This window comes from Dromaius novaehollandiae, chromosome 1, assembly GCF_036370855.1.
Source record: "Dromaius novaehollandiae isolate bDroNov1 chromosome 1, bDroNov1.hap1, whole genome shotgun sequence".
In the NCBI taxonomy this organism is placed as follows: Eukaryota; Metazoa; Chordata; class Aves; order Casuariiformes; family Dromaiidae; genus Dromaius; species Dromaius novaehollandiae.
In genome coordinates, this window is record NC_088098.1 from 49,596,190 (window position 1) to 49,615,991 (window position 19,802).

Genomic DNA, 19,802 nt, shown 5'->3' on the forward strand with positions numbered 1-19,802 from the left:
TGTGCTTAAACTCCATGCACTTCACTGTAACTTAAACACAAATTTCAACTTTGAGCACGTCTGGAGTTAGCATGTGGGAATGCTGCAGTTTCACCTTTGGAGCTCAGGCGGTGGCAAGCAGCTTGCCCTTCGCCGTGAGAAGCCCCAGCACGTAGAGACAGACAAAGCAGCGATGCACTTGCCGTCTGGTCCACGTGCTTGTCACTGCCTGTTAATTGAAGTCTGCACAGTCCAAACTTGTCTCAGCAGCGAATGCTCCTTTTAGATTGGCTCAAAAAGCCATTTTAATACAAGTAACTAAGTTTTCTCCCAGAGGAAGAACATTTTTTACTGTACTATTTTTTCAGTGCCCATTAGTTTTCCATGTAGCGCATAGTGAGAGCAGCCAGGCTGTTATGTGCACTGCTGATACGGCATGGATTAGCCTTTGGGAAGCAATAAAACACAGCAGACTTTTAACGCTGTGTGTCTGTGTTTGTCAGTATCAACATTCCAGCTTTTCTGAGAGAGATGCTCACGTGGAGTAAAATTTCTGCCCTGCTGGCCTACGGCAGTGTTGGAGTGGCCTGGAGGCATCTTAAGAGTTTGATCATCTTTCTTTTCCAAGGAGAGAACCGTATTGTTTCCTAGGAAAGGCTTTGCTGTGTTGTAAGCTCTAGCCCTTGCAACCTTTGCAGACCTGCGTGCCAGCAGGGGAGGAATGGGCTCGCTGAGCGTGCCAAGTAATCTGAACCTTGGGGATGACGAGCCAGTCAAACTCTGGGTACGCTCACTGTGAAGTCAACATGAATAATGCATCGTTCTTAAGTGGGGAAAAGCGCTCTGTGTGCATGTGTGTGTGTGCGTGCTGTGATAAACCTGCTGCAGACGTATCTCAACCGTGCACATTGACTTGCCAGATGAATGGGAAAGGACTGCAAAATAGCAGGTTTGTTAGTAGCTTAGAGAATCCCAATGATTTTAGTCAACAAATGAACATGGAACAGGGTATTTAGAAAACATTTCTGCCTGCTTCCCCTTCCCTTGCCCCTACCCAGAATGCTAAGCTAGCAGAATATACAGAGCCTGGTGGCCTTTACAGAGGAAAAACTGGAGGCCAAGAAGAGAGAATCCCTCTGGAGAGAAATCCTTTTTTCCTTTGTCATTTCTATCAGTTCTACCAAACAGTCCCAATGATAAATCTGCCCCCCTGCTCCCATGTTGTTCATAGAAAGGAAACACATAGATGGTACCAAAATGGGTAGGGCTAATTTGGTTACAACTTTGGAATAAATGCCAGAGTTTAACAATTAGCATTTGTTTGCCTATGCAAGATAAAAATACCTGAGGGAAGATGGTTGAATATTTTGGGAAAGTTGTTATATGTATTTTAAATGCAAATATGTAATAATTTCATGTCCCTTTCCCACTCACCGCTGCTTGGGTATGGATTGCCCTTCCTCAAAGCGATTGTATAGACCTCACAACAGTTACTGGAGTCATAGAGTTCTTGGGCTGACTTTTGTTAAGATTAAAGAACTAACTATATTCCAAGTCCTTGGACTTCATCCTGAACTGGACTTAAACTTCAGAGGATGTTGGTTCATGCCTTTTAGCTCCAGCACTAGAAAGATTTGTCCAGGGATTGAAATATGTGCATAGTCCATAATTTGTAGCCTATGATTTTTGCAGGTGGGGATTAATAATTAGGACTTGAAGGTGTTAGGGACTTTTGAGAGATCAGGGGTTATTGTTCCAGACATGTATCATATCTTTATTTTATGTTTTTCATGAGAGCATTTTAGTTTGGATCTGTTTTAGATTTTCTCCAGCCAGCTCTAATTCTTCCCTTTCCCCTAATTTCAGTGTGCATCTTTGCATGAGCGCGCTTGCAATTAAGTCTGCCCTTTCCCCGCTTGACCTTAGTTTGCTTTCACCTTCTAAACATAAGGATCAGTGCAGCTGTCACCTGTTACACTATACACTCAGTATTCAGGTTTCATGGAGCTATTTCGTGAAGTATTGCAAGACAGTACAGTTGAAACAAATGAACGAAGTAGCTTATTTTTATAGCATCAGTTGTGAGGTAAAAATGTGCGCAGAGAGCAGTGAAGGGATGCAGGCTGCTGCAGTTCAGCAGCCAAAGCTCTCTGTCATAGTCTGTGCTGTTCTAGTGTTTATACGTCCAAAGTGTAATGAGCCAATTGAGCCTGAAATTTAGATTATAATAACTGAAAAGCTGAGAAGTAAAAGTTTAGATAGTTGCCAAGAACTTACTGAGTTTTAATAAGATTTATAGCACAATGTACCATCATCACTGCTTTTCTATTAAGACAAAATAAGATGCTTCTCCATGAAAAGCTGGTTATTAATAATCAACTTCAGTGTGTATAATTTGGTCTGACTGAAAAATGTGGAAGACTTTTCTTTTTTGTAGTTGTAAATATTAAGTGGCCTAATTTGCCTGCATATGTTCTTTGTAATTGCTCTGTAATGTAATGAAAAAAAGACATTTCTCACTGTCCATCTCAACTGATCACACTTTTCATGTATTGCAGGATCGAGAAACAAATAAGCAGGTTTCGAGGATGGTTACCTAGAAAGCCAATGAAACTGGACAAGGAGACACTGCCAGACCTGGAGGAGAATGACTGCTACACTGCCCCATTCAGCCAACAAAGGATTCACCAGTGAGTATTTTATTATATCTTAATTACAAGATGAAAACTTTTCCTAGTGGGTTCGCCTTGGAAGACATCCGATTGTTAGTTCAAGCTTTAAAGTTTAATGCCTTCAAGTTAGTTCTTTGCCACACAGAGGGAGAGATAGAAAGTCCTGAGCATAAGGTCTGTCTACATTTCTAATAATTAAAGGTCCAGCTCAAAGGCAAAAGAAATTGATGGAAAATTTCCCTTAGATTCACTGGAATTTCAGTTGCATCCCTAAAGTAGTCAAACTGGCTAATTCTCTCTTGGGTCAGAATTGCAGCTGTTCTTTGTTAAAGAGGTACAAAAACGGAATGGATGTGAATATTATTGCTCTAATCAAAGCTACTCCTTCTTACACAGATGATTGAAATAAACTGATACTGCATTTCATTCCTGGTTGTGATTATACAACAAACAGACCTCTTAAAAAAAGAAGGAAATGTTGTTTTGTTCCCATTTCTCTGCCTTTTACAGAAGCAAAGCTGCTTGCAAAATGCCAGTGTCCAGGCTTATCAGTTACACTTGTGCAAGTGTATGAGCATTGCACCGACGTCACTAGAGAAATCATTTGACTGCGGGAAGCGTTTATTAGCTTGCAGAACACAAAACAGGAAGGAGTGAAGCTTAACTTTCAGATCCCATGCTGAATTTTCAGGGCCATCCAATTCTGGAGAGAAAAGGAGTCCTTTATGGGTAATTATAATTTTTGCAATATTGGGAACAATCATTGATTACCTGAGAGGAAAATCACAAAGAATAGACAGCATTGACTAAGGTGCTAACACTCATCTGATACAGAGTAAATTACAGTCAACTCAAAGACTAAAAATCTGGAATATGTAATTCTGTTCAGGGAGAAGCCAGGTTTAGTTAATGGTCTTAAATGCTTCACTTTGAATGAACTGTTCCTCGGGGAGTGGATTTATTTACTGCAATAGGACTGTATAAACTAGACCTCCTCTGACACTAATAGTGTCTTTCCAAATACAGCAAAAAACAAAAACATGCACAAATCTCCAGGGAAATTTCAGTAGACGTCTGCTTCTAATGCCAGACAACAGCCAGTGTTATCTCTAGTAAGTGGCCGTGCCCTAAATAGACATCAGATTCAAACTACAGAGTCTTCTGACACTTGAGCAAAAAGACGGGCCAGTTATTGTGCCTTGCAAGAGGAAGAATATGTGCAAATTAGTTCAGGAGTAGATCAGTGATAATGAAAATGAAGATATTGGGATGTCTGTGTTGATAATTTTGTTAGTAATTATAGTAATAATCAACTTAGCTTAAAATCATTGCACACAGGAAAGGTTTTAAGGTGGCTGGAAGAAGAATTGACATATATGAACAAGAATGGGGTTTTTTTTCATTGTTACTTCTGCCTCGCTCGTGTTTGAGTTGGAAAGGCAGTGTGTGGGGGGGTTTTGTTTTTTTGATTTTTTTTATTAAACAGTGGTTTAGGTTCATTAACATTCCCGTTGTTGTTTGGCACTTCCTTTATATCATTGTGCGCTTTGAAGCTCTACTCCCCAGCAGGCCTGACATTTCTCGGTTTGGCTTTCTCTTTAGTCTCCCATCCCTTTCGTGGCGGGCGGCTATAAAGCTGGCTGAGTTGCTCTCCTTCCCTCAAAAGCTGCTGGCTCTGACAGTATTCCTGTATTCCCGTCGTGTTGCAGCCAGTTGTCTGTGTTTGTCATGTTCCCCTCACTAGAGGCATTTTGAAATATAATGACTTTTTCAATATTCATCTACTGAATTGCACACAAGCTTTTTAATTGTTTCAAGAATTTCAGGGCGTGTTGGTAAGCAGAGTATTTCCGTAATGGCTTTAGTATATGGTTTTAATCTTTGCATGTGGAGTGCAAGTATTGAATAATTGGAAATGCAGAGTTAAAAAAGATGATTTTATTAGTATCAGTTAACAGTCAAGCGGGATATACTCTTGGGGCTCACTTTGTACAAAGTGCTGCATGCTATAGCTGCTCCTTCCAGGATATACATAAAACATTGTTTCTCCTATGCCAGAACACAGGGCAAGTATGAGTAGAAATGGAGTTGTTTGTCCCAAGACATTTCCATGTTAACTGATAAAACAAATACAGTGACTGGCACCTTCATTTGTTTGGATCAGTTGTGACACATGAGGGTTTGATCGTTAAGAAAATGATTTCTCGCTCCTCTCTGACTGCTGCTAAGCGTAGTAACCTCCACAGCTGAGGATGGTAGCAGTACTCCAAAGTGGATAAACAGCGTGCCTCCGTATTAGATTGCAGCTTCAGTTATCAATTGTCACCGTTGCATGACGTAACAATTCTTCTTGCTTTTTAGCAAAGATTATATTTATGTAGCAAAAGTTATATTTAATTAAATATAAAAATAATTTTTAAAAACCTGTCAAGTTCTTAATTTAAATTTCTAATCTAGAGACCTGTAGATAACTGTTTTAGGAATGTGAAGATAAATAGTTACGGAAATTCTTGAGCAGCAGAAGTGAAAAATTGCCATCTACAATAACGTTGTGATAGTTTATCTCCATCTTTCTTCTGTGGTAAGAAGAGTCAGTGCATTTTTCATATTTACCGTAGTTAAATGACCACAAGCAGGTTTTGCTAGACTGCTCTTACTGTGCCATATTGTCATTACCAATAAATTCTGTCCTAGTGTAAGAACAGAGTCTACGTTAGCGTCATGGGGAGCTGCATGTGGAAATCACATTGCCCTCAACAGGTACATCGTCCTGTGGTCTGGAATAACAGCCGCAGTCCCGCTTTCCTCTTGGGCTGCACCCTTTTCCATTTGCAGTCATCACGCACTCATGCCAAAATCAGTTCAGCCAGAAAGTGCCCGGGACAGGATGTGTCCCACGACCACAGCGATGCTCGCTGGTGCCTCTGGGGCCCTTCATGAACATAGGACCATGTTTTGAAGAAGGAAAATACGTTTGTAACAGGCTGAGTTTTTGAAGTTCCCAGGGAATGGAGAATAAGTGCAAGGCTTTCAGCTCTTGTGCATTAAGTCTTAAAGTGGTAGCTGAAAAATGTCACCAGTGTTTGCTTTTCCTTTTGCTCAGATCTTACATGCAGATTTTGAATTTCAAAAGATAAACTTTTATTATGAATCTGGAATCCTTAGTGAAAAGATGGGATAGAAGTGGGAAGTATATTGAACGATTCTTTTAGATTTTGGCTGTCATAAAGGAAAATTTTGAGTATTTCTGAGCAACTATTTTCTTCATCCTTTAAGAAATAGCCACAAAAGCCTAAAATATCAGTCTTTTAATTACATTAAAGAGGACTTTTCTGATTAGTGTAACAGTATTTCTGGAGAGCAAATTATGTCCTTTTGCCAACTGAAAATGTCCAGGAATTCTCTGTTGTCATAAATCAATGTTTATCCAAGACATTCTGAACTACCACTTAGTGGTTATTTAGTAAAATACCCACAAATACAGCTATCTTGGAAGTATAAGTGTGTTTTATAGCAGAGTTTTCACAGAAGACCTCCATGTCATCGCTATAGGTTTTGCCACATACTATAGCTGGAGGTTGCAGAATTGTTTCTTCTATTCTGGGTTTATATGCTTTTAATTTTCTAAAATATTATTCCTTAAATATTCATCAGAAATTGTCTGTGCTTGATGTTTGTCCAAACATTGCAATGCAGGTTTTGAATTCCTTATTTCTTCCTTTCTTCATAGCCTCAGTTGTTTTTCGCTTCAGAAAAGAATGGGTAGTTTACACTTTTTAATCTAGCCACAGTTTTCATATCCAGGTCTCCAGTCTGATATAGATGGTTTGAAATATAGACTGAGTACAGTCTTCACTTACAAGAGTTGCTCTTAAAAGCATGGATTGACAGATATCTGACAGTACTTACAGTGCAGAATCTGGGGAAGTTTAGATAGTTAAGATCAAAACAAACAGGGCTTGATCATGCTTTGTTGCTGCAGGAATTCATACTTTTGGAGTACTGATGTACAGTGAGCATGTGCGATTTTAATAGATCATAGTGATGACTTTTCCCATTCTTATATTCTTCCTTTCCATTCAGGTGGAAAGACCAGATGTGGAGAAAGGCTAGCTTTCAGAAAAACTGTAAATTTGTGTTGAGAGACACAGCTAATCCTCTGGCTCCTTCCCAAAACAGGCGAGAAAAACTGCAAGAATCACATTTATAAGAGGTGCCTATATGTTTTGCAGCATGGTTTAAGGTTTTATTTTAAAGGGATTATGGCACACTGTACAGGGTATATAATAAATTGTCATTACAAGAGAAGATGACCAAAATTTATATTATTTCCCAAGTAATAGGAAATCTCTTTTCAGAAGAAAGAATCTCTGTCTGGCTGAGGCAAGCATTTTGCTGGAATTTTGTGGAATAAAAATGATAAGTTTCAAAATAGACTTCCAAGCAGTATCTCTCTTCTGCAGCCACAGCTTGGGAAGAGCTTCATTTGTGCCAAAGTATTTCTTCTGAAAAATTATCATTTACCAGAATGCACAGTGCATAATATCTGAGAGATATGACAGTAATTAGTTATTTTTCTACAACTTCTTAGTTATTTTATGTAGTGAGCTGCTAGTCAGCTGGGAATATTAACAGTAGTAATTAGCTGTGATTTCTTAAACAGCTGTAAACTAGGTAGGAAAATGCCTTTAATTGCTGCTTAGAGATTTAAAACTTTATATCAGGAGCTATATTCCCCTTTCTTTGAGAGGTGAAAAAAATTTCTGGTTAAATATTAATCCAATGTATAACTGAATAAAACACTTAAATATTTAATTTCTAACATGAAAATTAAATTAAAACTTTACACGGCTAAAAGGACCAGGACAGTATCTGGATTAATTAAATAAAAATAGCCCTGTGTTCCAGTGGTCAGTGGAGTTATTTTCACTTATAGAAAGTCCCATTGTGGTGCATGATGATCTCGTCCCATATCCCAGATGTCTGTCTCTCGTGGTGTAGTTCCACTTCACATTTTCTCTGCTGCTCAGATTGGCCCTAATAAATCCCACCCGCACCAAGATGATCTGTGCCCATGTCTGCCTGAGCTGCTTCACCCCTAGATCATGGATGGGACCAGGGAGCAGCTGCTGCAGAGACGAGGCACAGGGCTGCATGGACGCTTACTTGGTTAGAACCAGCACAGCTGTTCTGGTGCTTATATACATTTACAGTATATTAAGTATACATTTGTAAATGGCTTTTTATAAGCAGGGAATCCAATTTCTGTAAGATTTCTACTGCTGAACAACATCTTTGTGCAACCAGACTTGGAAACACCCTGTAATGAGTTTCTTAAATTCCCTCTGATTCTGACAGATTTAATAGTCTGGCAAACTGAATAAAAGAAATCATCACAGAAAAGTAAAGCAAGCTCATTTCATCTCTGGTGAATATTTCTGAGCAAACCACTTTAAATTAAGAAGTGATTTAGGGGGCAGGATGATTGGGGGTGGAGGGGTAGAGGAAGGTGGAGGAGCATTTAGCATTTTCAAGGCTCTATTTTACTTTTGCAGTTTTGAGGCTATGATATGTCAGGCCTGAGATAGCTGAAGCCGCTAATATATTCTCCATCCCAAAGAGAAGAGTGATCCTGGTTTAGGCATGTATGGAAAAAATCAGTAATAACCGTTAATAAATACTTTTTTTTAGATAAGCATAAAAGTCAGCTGCTGCCTTATAAGTCCCACAAAATGGAAATAAACAGAAAGTAGTAATAATATGCCCATTTTTAAATATAAACTATAGGGATGTGGGGTGAGGTTCTCCTTGCAATACTGCAGGCTTATCTTGTTGCTGCTACAGCAACTACAGCTGATGATTCTGTGTCTCTAACATTAAATTAGGTAAAGACCTGCCACTGCCTCAACCAACAACAACTGGTTAGCACCAGTGTTTTACCTGAGAGCACAGGAGTTTGGACATTTTTCCTGTGCTAAAGAATACACTTCTCTTTTATAGTGATTATTAGTTCAGACAACATCTGTGCTTTTAGTCTGTACTGCCTCCAACAGTAGGCATTTGCTCAGAACGTATTTTTTAGTACGGTGAGTGTCAGACATCGAATGTTTCAGTGTCTGGGGATCCTATGGAGCAAAGATGCACATGGCCTCGATTTATAGCTTTGTAACCAGATCATGAATGTTCAGCTTTCAGCTTGTATATCCTACCATATAGCAGAAAATAGCCTTTCCTGAATTTTGCTTCTCCAAAATAAATTTAAAAGTAAGCCCAGTTTATTCAAATGGGTATTGGACCACAAATCCAAGAGCTAAATTTACCCCTAAAGTGTCTGTGCAGCAGAGGCCTGCAACCTTCAAAATTACCAAAGGGAATGTATGAAAAGGAATTTATTGGCAGTTTGTTCTTCACTGAATTCACATTAATTTGAGGGCATTCTTTAGATGACAGTTATCTTTGTTCTACTTTGTTATCCATGACAAGATAGTTTGAAATCTCCGGTTCAGAGCCTAATTAAGAACGCTACAAATATCATTTCAAAGCAATTAACCTTCACTGACTCTTCATGTCGCTTACAGTATGAATCTAAGAGCAATATTTCCACATTATGACATTTTTAAAAGGGGCTTTAATTAAGGCTCAACTCTGGAACCTTTTCTGCTAGCAGTGCTCTCATTATCTTCATTGGGACTTGCCTTTTGAGTAGGGACAGCTCACATAAATATGGGTTATAGGACCAGGCAAATGGACCTAACTGTCGTGGAACAAATCATTGGAACAAATCATCTACCTATTCAGTATCTTCACAACAATAAAAATAACAATGTATTAATCCTTGCTTAATTTTTATCTTACGAATGAAGTGACAAAGAAGTGATCAAAACCTTCATTTGAACGATCTCCCAACTAAAGCCTGAATGAATACTGGGCCTGAAAACAACCTGTAGCATTCTTACAAATATTGAAGCCCTGGCATATGCTGAAGTCCTAGCAAGGGCAGCAGGAATGGAGCAGCTGAAGAAATCATCCCACCTGAAAGCAACAAGGGTTAAAAAGCTTTCCTGAAAGCCTTGTGCAGTTCACAGCTCAGTAACGTCTGATGAATATTTATCTACACTTAGTTTGGAAACGCCCTCAGCTCTGGCCCCTGTGATCCGAACTTTGAAGGGCAAGTGCTCCACAGACTGAGAAACTCTTTCTTCTCTGAATTCCTTATTGGATGCTGCAGACCATGAAACAGCCTTGATGGCTATTCTCTGAATATGGAATTACCACTCACATGCAGAAAGGAGACACCTTGGAGGCCTAGCTGGCACAAAAACTTTGGAGGATATCTTATAGAAAAAAAAAGGCCCAGAAAGCCCAGGATAGAAGAAAGGTGGTAAAAGGGGACAGATCCTGCACTGAACCGCCCGAATCTCAGCTGACAAAGGCAAGCCCTGTGGTTTCAGAGAAAAATCAGAACCTCTCCCAGCATTGCAATAATTTATGTCAACTTCTGACTGGGATCTTGTAACACATGCTTCACACTACTTGAGATATTCTCAGCCTTTCAGTGTCTCCCACCCATGTCCGCCTGTCTCTGTGCCCTGTGCCAGAGTTCATCCATGTCTCTGTGAGAAATGTTGGAAAATGCTGAAGGATGTATGCCTTGGCCTGCTCCAGCCATGGTGAGTTCTCCCTCACCTCTCCATCTCCTGCCCTCAGATGCCTCCCCAAGGCATCTACTGCCATCATCTGCCCAATGCTACCGGCCCAAGGATGGGCAGGGCAGAAGCTCAGCAGATCTCATGCTTGCTTACGTTTTAGGATGTAGGCAGGGTTTTACATGGCAGTTACCATACGGGGATGTTGACATCTGCTTCCCAGAAACAGCTGCACATTCCTTCAAGGCCAAGTGGGATCAACTGCTGTAACAATACAGTTACTACAATTATAGATGAATGCAAATGACTAAAATGCTCTTTTAAACAAATAGTTTTTATTTCATTTTAAAAGTGCACCATGTTTGATTTCAGCCTTTTTTTCAGTCATGACTCATGAAAATAAGAGTGACTAAATGCAGAATGGCTATTGAAAGTGCTACCTATAGTTATAGTATGCCACAGTTATAATAACAGATGGGCAAAATAACCTTATATAACAAGGAGACCAGATCAACATTATTGCTGTTATCTGGGTCAATTTTGCTAGTTACCCAGATAAGGGGATTCAATTCTCAGCTGAATACTGCAAGAACTCACAGCTGAGTCAAAAAGAAAATTACTGTGCCATTTTGGTTTTGTAAGTTATCTTCACAGTCCTTTAAAATTCAGTGCTACCTGAGAGGTGAGATCTTGGAGAAGAAAGCCAGACATTAAAAGTGAAAGAAAAGAAGTAGGAAAAATGCAGACTGTGCAAGGCATTTCTGTTTTACTACTTTATTTTAGTTTGTTCCTAATGTAAGAAATGATTTATTGGTTATGGTAGCTGCCAAAATTTAGGATAAGGGAATGAGAGGTGGAACTATTCTGCTGACTCATAGATTTATGACAGGAGATGGATCAGGTGGGACTAATTAGCTTCAATCTACATAGGAAGAGTTTTGCCTTGCCTTCTGAGGATGAGAAAGAGCTGGTATGGAAGTGGGATTGGAGAAACCAGGAATGCAATGCAATTTGTTGTATGTATTTGTTATAGATTTTAGTGGAGAGGCATAATCCTGAAAGCAGGTAGGAGAATTAATGTTCCTTGAATACCATTCACATAGAAAAGCCTTCTTATCTGAGCATCAGGGTGTTTTGAATTTGAGTTAGCTGACTGTAAGAGGGTACAGAAGAAAAATTTTGAAATCATGCTTGCTTAAGGACCATAAAATAAAATCTAATAACAACACTGAGAAAGCTCCTGTTGCTTTTTTTTTTTTTTTTTTTTTTTTTTTTTTTTTTTTTTTTTTCCATCAGTGCAAGTCCTGTATTGCTCCTGGAGGGCTAGGTTTTGCCTACTTTGAATTGATTAAAAAAAAAAAGGTGAAGGAATGAATTTTTTTAAGGTGGTTGAATTATAAAGGGAGAAATCCAAAAACAATTCTGTAAGTAGGGCTAAAAGAGAAAAATGGCCCAATACAGAACTCCAGCTTCAGCTGGAACTACTGAAGTTTTATCAGCTTCAGTGTTTAAGTTGCTTTTAATCTAATTTCCTTAAACATTAGGACTTATGTGTTGATAATAATTTATGTGTTGATAGCATTTTCCTTTTTTGTCAAAACCTTTCTGGTAATTATTATTTTACCTAAGGGTTACTTTCAACCAAAATGATACAGGTGTAGCTGTCTCAAAGATAAGTACAGTCTTTTAGATTTTGTGAATATCAGTGGCTTGAAATAGGATAGTAGCCCAAATCTGTGCCTATACAGAAAAGAAGACAGCCAGGACTCACCAATTATATATGCTGTTTGGTAGTAGCCTGTTGGTAAATCAGTGCATAGATAGTAGTTAGCCAATCTGCATAACTCAAATTACCTGCAATAGCTACTGTGGGGCATGTGTAGGACTCTGGGAGTGTTAGGGACATGGGAGAAGGTGGAAGTACAGTATCGAGTAGACTGTGGATACAGAAATGGCCTATGAGTATCTGGAGTGGATGGGAAAGGAGCCATGAAAAACTAATCTCTAGAAAACCAAGTTTCATTAATTATGCTGCTCTTGGAGCAGCTTGGGTTTTATGCCTTTGCTTTTGGAATTTTTTACTGTGTGCCTTTGAAGCTGAACGTTGGGAATTTTTGGATAAAGTCTTGTATGGAAAATTCAGTAGAGAGTTTTGATAATAGAGAGGGAGGATATGGAGGCCCTAAAGTCCAGAATTTGGACTCCTTGGCTGTCCTTCCAAATGAATGTGGATGGGACAAGGCCACGTATCATTTCCTATGAGTAAAGATTCACTCTGGAAAAGGGGAGTTTGTTTGGGCAAAACTACCTGTGGGGAAAATTGAGCACTGAATCCCATGTTGTGTAGAAGACAAAGTAACAAAAATACATGCCAAAGCCCCTCTTCAGGTTATCTCAGTTAAAGTCAGACTTGTCTAGTGTGCTGTCCTGCAAGCTGGCCTCTCTATGACATCTCTATGATTTCACCTTTTTATTTGTTTTTCTGTTTATTTACTTCCCTATCTCTTCACCAGCACAGAAGAAAGAAATAATCTTATGTCCTATTCAGTCGGTTACTAAGAACCATGGTTCCAAAAACCTTTGAGTTTCCTCAAGATAGGCACAGACTCCTACTTCATCAGAAACTCCACCCACCTATCTGCTTATTCAAGTGCCTAAATGACTTTCACAGTCTAGCCTGAAGCCCCTCCTCGCCTCAGGCAAGCATGAGAATTTTTTAGGAGTATTTAGGTGACAAGCATAAACAGTATCTCTAATCTAAAACACTTATATTGCTTGTATATTCCTGGTGACCATGATGATATGCTAAAGTATAATGTTTTCCTTGAGTATGTATGTTGTAGGTGGTTAAGAAATCTATATAATATATGATATGCCAGCCAATCTAATCAATACAATATATTTTGTGGCTAGTGTTTTGTTGAATTTCCTTGATTCATTACAGTCCTGTCTAAACTATTGAACCTGCATTCATACATAACTCCATGAGTAGCTCCTGAAAGCTATTTTTCTACTCTATTTTAGCTTCCAGGACCAAACATTGGAATATATAATACTTTCAGTTTCTAACATGGTATTTTGATTTTCAGTAACTGCAGTTAACAGAATCATTTTTTACAGAGTGGATGTTTCCATCTGACTGTTAATGTTAAAGCATAATAAAGAAGTCTGAAATGGAAATCAAATGTGAATTTCTACAGCTGCACTTACAAATCCTGTATTTTTTGCGAATACTTGTGCAAGAATTTTGTAGTTTTTGACAAATTATCTAATGTGATGCTTGATGATAATGAATGATTAAATATCTTGGATCTTTCTGCAGACTTCTCCACATCATTCTTTGCTGAGGAATGGATACCGATATCTTCTCTGGTGAATCATCTCACTTAATCTGGTGTCCTTTCATCTTCCTTACACTTGCTCATATGCTGTAGGTTCTTAGTGTGCTATAGAAATTAATGGAACTCAGCATTGCTTTAAATGTGTTATTGTATATTCCTGACATGGTCTTGTTTGTGTTTTTATGTAGCTTCATCATACACAACAAAGACACTTTCTTCAATAATGCTACAAGAAGTAGAATTGTACACCATATTTTACAAAGAGTGAAATATGAAGAAGGGAAAAACAAAATTGGTAAGTGCTGAGCTAAGCGCTTTTATATGCGGGTGCTAAATTCCATTTAGTTTTTCATTGCCTGTAGTTGCTCTGTCGTAGTTCAGTGACTTTCCAGATAAAAAGTGCCCATGTCTCAGCAGTTATTCATTACTTCTCTCCTTGCCCTCAGCAGAGGGGCAAGGCCTGAGTGGGGTGTATGATTACTTTTTGGCACTAAATAGTCATCTGTTTGGTTCAGAGTTCAAGCGTGTTAGCTGACCGCCTTTTCCTGCAGTCTGTCTTGTACCTGTTCTGTCTGTTGGTCCAGCAGCTTTCATAAGACATAAACTGAACATATCTTACAAAATTGTTGTCACATGAAAACAAAGAGTTTCAGCTGCCTTACTATCCCGCAATTCAAAAGCTTAGAGATCTTCCCTGAAGTTTTCAGCTCTCAGGAAATACAGCCCTTCATCTAAATAGCTTCCTCCAGCGAGCTTTAATATAAAACAAGCTTTAACATATCAGTAGACCAAAATATATGGAGCCAAACTTCAATCCTGGTGTGAGGTCACTGATTTCACTAAGGTGACACTGAAGATGGATTTGGCTAATGAATCTTTAAACCTTAGGCACAATAAATCACAGATTGTGATTAATTTTGGAAAGTCCGCTTTGCTTGTATTATCCCCTAGTTCATCAAAACTGAAAAATGTATTTTTCTACTTGTATCTTTTACTGTCAATGGGCTGCAAATTACATTTAGCCAACCTACCACGAAAATGTGTTTTGCTTTATTTATCTAGCAGTTATTGTAGTCCTATTGGTAAATAACTGGATACTTATGTGGTTTTTAGGTCTGAATCGATTGCTCAGTAATGGCTCCTATGAAGCTGCATTTCCTCTTCATGAGGTATTGTTCCCAGTTTTTGTTCCCTTTAGAACTTGCACTTCCCAAAAAATCAATGACTTATTTGTGTAAATCATTTATGTTCAATCTTAATAATACCATAACTCTTTTGCATTCCACACCTGTCTCTGATATCCCTTCCATTTAGTAATATGGAAGGCCCCATTGTTTGTGACCATTTTACAACATTTTTGAGATACTGAAGCATCTTCCCAGTCCTGAATTAGGAGAAAAAAAATTAGAATCTTAAATTTATTTAATCAAAACAAAAACATTGTGATTGAATTAAAAACAAGTTTAATTTCAGTAATCTCAAAATGTCTCAACATTGACCCTTTTTCAACCTCTTTAAATGTAAATTTACCAAAATTTAAAAAAATACCTGAAAGAACATAGAATTTCAGGTACTAAAATGTAAAAATAACACATTTAAAAATTCTTTTTTCTTGGGAGGGGGGAGATGATGATGAATAAGGGGAAAAATATCATGCTGTGGACTTCTCTATCAGTTTCTCCAGTTTATAGCCTTTGACTTGAACGCTTGTTTCCAAATACATTTCTTAGGAAGAATAGTCTTAAATTTCAGTCAAGTCGGAGGAAAACATCCTCTTAACGTCATATTTGTCGTTTGATGTCCAAGTATAGAGTTTGCTTAAATTGTATTATCCCTACATCTAGTGAGAGAGATTTGCTAGCTCTTCTTTTTTGCTACTGTTGTTCGTTAATGTCCAGATATGTATTTTAGGGAAGTTACAGAAGTAAGAATTCCATAAGAACCCATGGGGCAGAAAACCACAGACACCTGCTTTATGAGTGCTGGGCTTCCTGGGGAGTATGGTATAAATACCAGCCGCTGGATCTTGTGAGGTGAGATCTCCTGCTTTTAAAATGTCACTTTATATGTGCTTTGGGCATAGGTTCTCCTGCTATCTTGTCTTTCCTCTGACAAAACCATGTAATGTAATGGCTCAGGTAACTTCTGTAGTCCTTAAAAACTGATTGTGCGGTGGGAGAAGCCCATTTTATTCATTCCTGTTACTATGTTCAAAGAAATGTCTGTAGAGGAGCTTGTAGGAGCAGCTGAAAGGGTAAGTGAAGAAAGTTTCCTTCTTGAGTTTCCTGAAAGCAAAACTTCTAATGGAAGTGTTGTAGAATATTTAGGAGTGAAAAGGAAGAAGAGAGAAATCTGTGGAGGCTGGGAAAACGTGGTTGAATTGCCATCCGCTGGCGAGTTGTTTTTCCTCCTCAGAGCATGGCTTCAATTAAAAAAAAAAAAGGCTCTCATCAGCCAGATCGTCTTGTTTTTTTTCAAAAAGCAACCACAGAAGTAGCCCCTGATGAAGTTTAACGATGCTCACAGACACTGACTGTGCTACTGTGTTCACAGCACTAATGATGGGTGAAAGCTTGATGTCTCTTCTCTACTGAATCCCCCAAACTCAGCCTAGCCCCATCACTACAATCTGAATTTGTTTTCAACTTGGAAATAGCCTGAAAGGAAGAAACACTTAGAAAGTTGAGACTTGACTCTGAATTACCATAGCCATTTTAAATCAAGGTTACCAAATGGGCTCATACGCTCTAATAGAGGATTATGTATTTTTTTTATGCTTATCTAGAGAGTCAGATCCCTTTGGCAAAACTATTATTGGGCTTTAGTGGGCTTTTTCTGCTTGAAGAGAAGGATATGAAGCTGCAAGGGCCTATAAATAAAGTCTTAAAATGTACCGGAATCATTGAAGATATTGATATGCTGGCCATTTGGAAGGGTCATATAGCGCATGTAATTGGTCCAATTCATGAATTTCCCCTTTTATAAGTCCTGTAACTGATAGAAATCTTTGCTTTTATCAATTTTCAAAACTGTTTCTAAATAGAAAGATGTGTAGAGGATCCCCTGGAGACAGAAGGTGTTAATGTTTAAGGCCATACAAAACCCATCCATTTCATGAAGCGAGAGATGTTCAATTTCATGGAGAAAAAATTCACAGAGAAATACAGTAAGAGGATTTTACTGAGTCATATACTTTTAAAAATGCTTTAGAAAACAAAGTAATGTAATTGTACCTCATAAACTAATTGTGAGAGCTTTTCATTTCTTTCTGAGCACACCGGTCTGGACTAAAATAGGGAAATTTTGTCAAATTACACTATAGAAATTAATGATTTTTTGAGAAGCCAGCATTTATACTGAAATTGTTTATTTTTAATTTCCTTGGTATACAATAAGATATTAATGTCACAGTATAAAAGATTCATATCTATAATTTTTTAAAATCATTTTGGCCATTATTTTTTCTGACTGGTGATCAGGGCTACTGTTCTTCATCTATGTGTCTTGTCTGTGAAAGTGTTGTTGAGTCAATATCTGGGTTTTTGTTTAATAGTCATCTGTAAATATGGATCATTTGGCATCTGAGGGATCTTTTAAGTATGTGCATAAATGGTAACAGAATGAGCAGGATTAAACACATGCTTGTATTGGACCTTGGCGTAGTCCTACTTGAGTAGTCTGAGTGTGATGTTTAAGGTTTTGCAGGATCTTTAAGCTTCTCATCAGACAGTGACATGCACAGATTTTTCCACAGCTATTTCACAAGAGAAGATAAGCAGTGATCACAGGTGTGATCACAGGTGTCCTGTGGTGTTTTGGAGTAGGTGCCCATCTGAGAGGGAAAGGGGCAGGGAGCACTGTGAGGCTCCCTCTGTGAGTGACGTGACCCACAGGGGCAGTCAGACTCAGGGGACTTCAAAGCTGCAGCCCCAGCCCAGGTTGCCATTCGTTGCCTGGAACACACCATTGACTGCAATAAATTCACTGAATTGTTCACTGAATAAATTCACCAGTGATGGGAGAGGAGGGGAAATGCCTTTTTCTTCTCACTGCACAGATGGTAGATCTCTTGCATTTCCTTAACTCCTGCCAAATCTTTCTTGTCTACTGACACTCTCAGGAACTCACATGTCTAGTGAGCTGGATTTTTCTCCTTGAAGAGCTGACAACACCAGCAAGACTTGTTGTTCATTTCACTTGGAAGTATCTCAGTATGTGTACTTCAAGCAGAAGCTTTTTTAGTACCAGTTCTGCAGCAGGAGCAATGTTTCTGTTTTTTTCCCCAGACCAGCAAGCATGTGGGGTGTGATTGAAGGGATTAGCATTGCCATCTGTACAGAAAGAGTGGACGGATGTTAATTCTTCCTCAGACATCTGGCCAGAACTCACTGCTCACAGCTGATATTCCTGTCATTAGATGCTTTAGAGAGGCTAAGGAATAAATTAGCCATAGAGAATAAAATGACCCTCTCATTAATAGATGTAATATTTCCACCATAAAATCAAGCTGCAGCAGTGGTGATGGAAATTGTTCTTACTTTGATGCTGTCTCATTCTTCCCTTAGCTGTTAAAATGAAGTCTTAAATCTCTAGTGCTGTCAATCTGGTGCCTTCCAGATATCACTTAATCTCATCAGCTGGCCGTTACGGAGCTAGTAGTCACTAGAAATAAACAACAAAAAGGCATTTGAAGGGAATTGCATGATTCTGTATTCACGCTGCATTGAAAGACATAGCAATATGAAGGTGCATACTTGGCACAGCTGCAAAGGCACCGCTGTTAATCAACAGAGGTGGAACCATGATTTTAATTACACTTCTGTTGAAATTTAGAATCCGTAGTTATTTTACAAGAATAATTCAAGATCCCTTGAACTGATAGCAATTAGAAAGAGATAGGAGTCTCTATATTTATATGCTCTAGGACAATGTAAATCAATGGAAACAATTCCAGTGACTCCTGGGGACTTTGGCTCACCTCCTTCATGCACCTGACAGCGTTCTGGCCATAACTTTTCTCTCTTCTGTTGTTCAGGAGTTATTCCTATTGCTGCTTGTGTGACTCATTCACAGGACCAAAAGAGGGTGCAAAAAGTACATTTACGATGTCATCGTAAAGCTGCCTATATGAAACTGGAAGCAAAACTAATGCTTGAATAACTTGTATTTTGCTCTGTGTTTACCTTAAATGACTTGATTGTAAGCTGTGAATTCCCCTTTAATCTTCTGTCAAGCCTTCTTCCCTCTCCCCATTCTTCCTGACATAACAGAAAGCTTCATGTGTCCAAGACCTCTGCTAGAAAGCTCTGGCTGCCTTGCACTTTGTTTCTGTGGTGTAATAAGTCCTCCATAGGATTGCATTCTGACCTGAAATAGAATTAATGAAGATAGATATGTTCTTGGCTTGGCTCCAGACCTGTCTCTGTTCCAGCCCTTCCACACATCCTGAACCCAAAAAAACAATATAATGAAGGCCAGTAAACATAGAGGAATCCAGTAACATATTTTATGGTCTGAAATCAGACCTTGTGGCTTAAAACATCACAAAAATGTGCCTCACTGCTAAATATTGAGATTGAAATCTTGGCCCTGTTGAAGTTAGTGGCATTTCCACCATTAGAATGGGGTGAGAGGAGAAACAGTACACAGTTAAGGTAGGTGGTATTGGAGGTCCAATATACATACCAGCAGAAAACTGAGAAACAGAGGTTTATTTCTTTATATTTCTTTATACGAATGGTATAGCATATACGAGGTTAGGAGAGAGGTTTTATTCTATTAGGTGCTTGAGGGTTTTTTAAGTCTCTGCTTTTGAAGTTTTATGTGGAGAAAAATTTCTGTGGGAGAACCACAAAAGATACAAAGCATAATTTTTCTACATTACTATTAACAGTCAGAAAAAATGGATGATAATGAGTTAGCAAAATTAACAGAAATGCAAATGTTATTGAGGCTGACAAATTTCTGCAGGGCCTACAATAAGCAGAATGATAATAGATGAAATGTAAGTGGAAGTAATGTGCAGCAGTACACCCTAGAAAAAATCCCTGCAATTCTTCACATATATTAATGTGTTCTGGATAAACTCTCAGCATTTGGGTGAGAGAACTGCCATTGGTATGGGCTGTTCCATGAAATTTCCATCCAATATCCAGTGACAGTGA

At 38.6% G+C, this 19,802-nt stretch overlaps 1 protein-coding gene across 1 annotated transcript in view; it reads left to right on the forward strand.

Moving 5' to 3' along the window:
• Positions 1-19,802, forward strand: part of ANO4 (anoctamin 4) — a 225,747-nt gene that overhangs the window by 156,601 nt on the left and 49,344 nt on the right. Inside the window, exons 8-11 of the mRNA XM_064510676.1 lie at positions 2,538-2,669; positions 13,827-13,933; positions 14,752-14,807; positions 15,550-15,671. Of these exons, the coding sequence (XP_064366746.1) occupies positions 2,538-2,669; positions 13,827-13,933; positions 14,752-14,807; positions 15,550-15,671 (417 nt within the window). The remainder of the gene's footprint in view (positions 1-2,537; positions 2,670-13,826; positions 13,934-14,751; positions 14,808-15,549; positions 15,672-19,802) is intronic.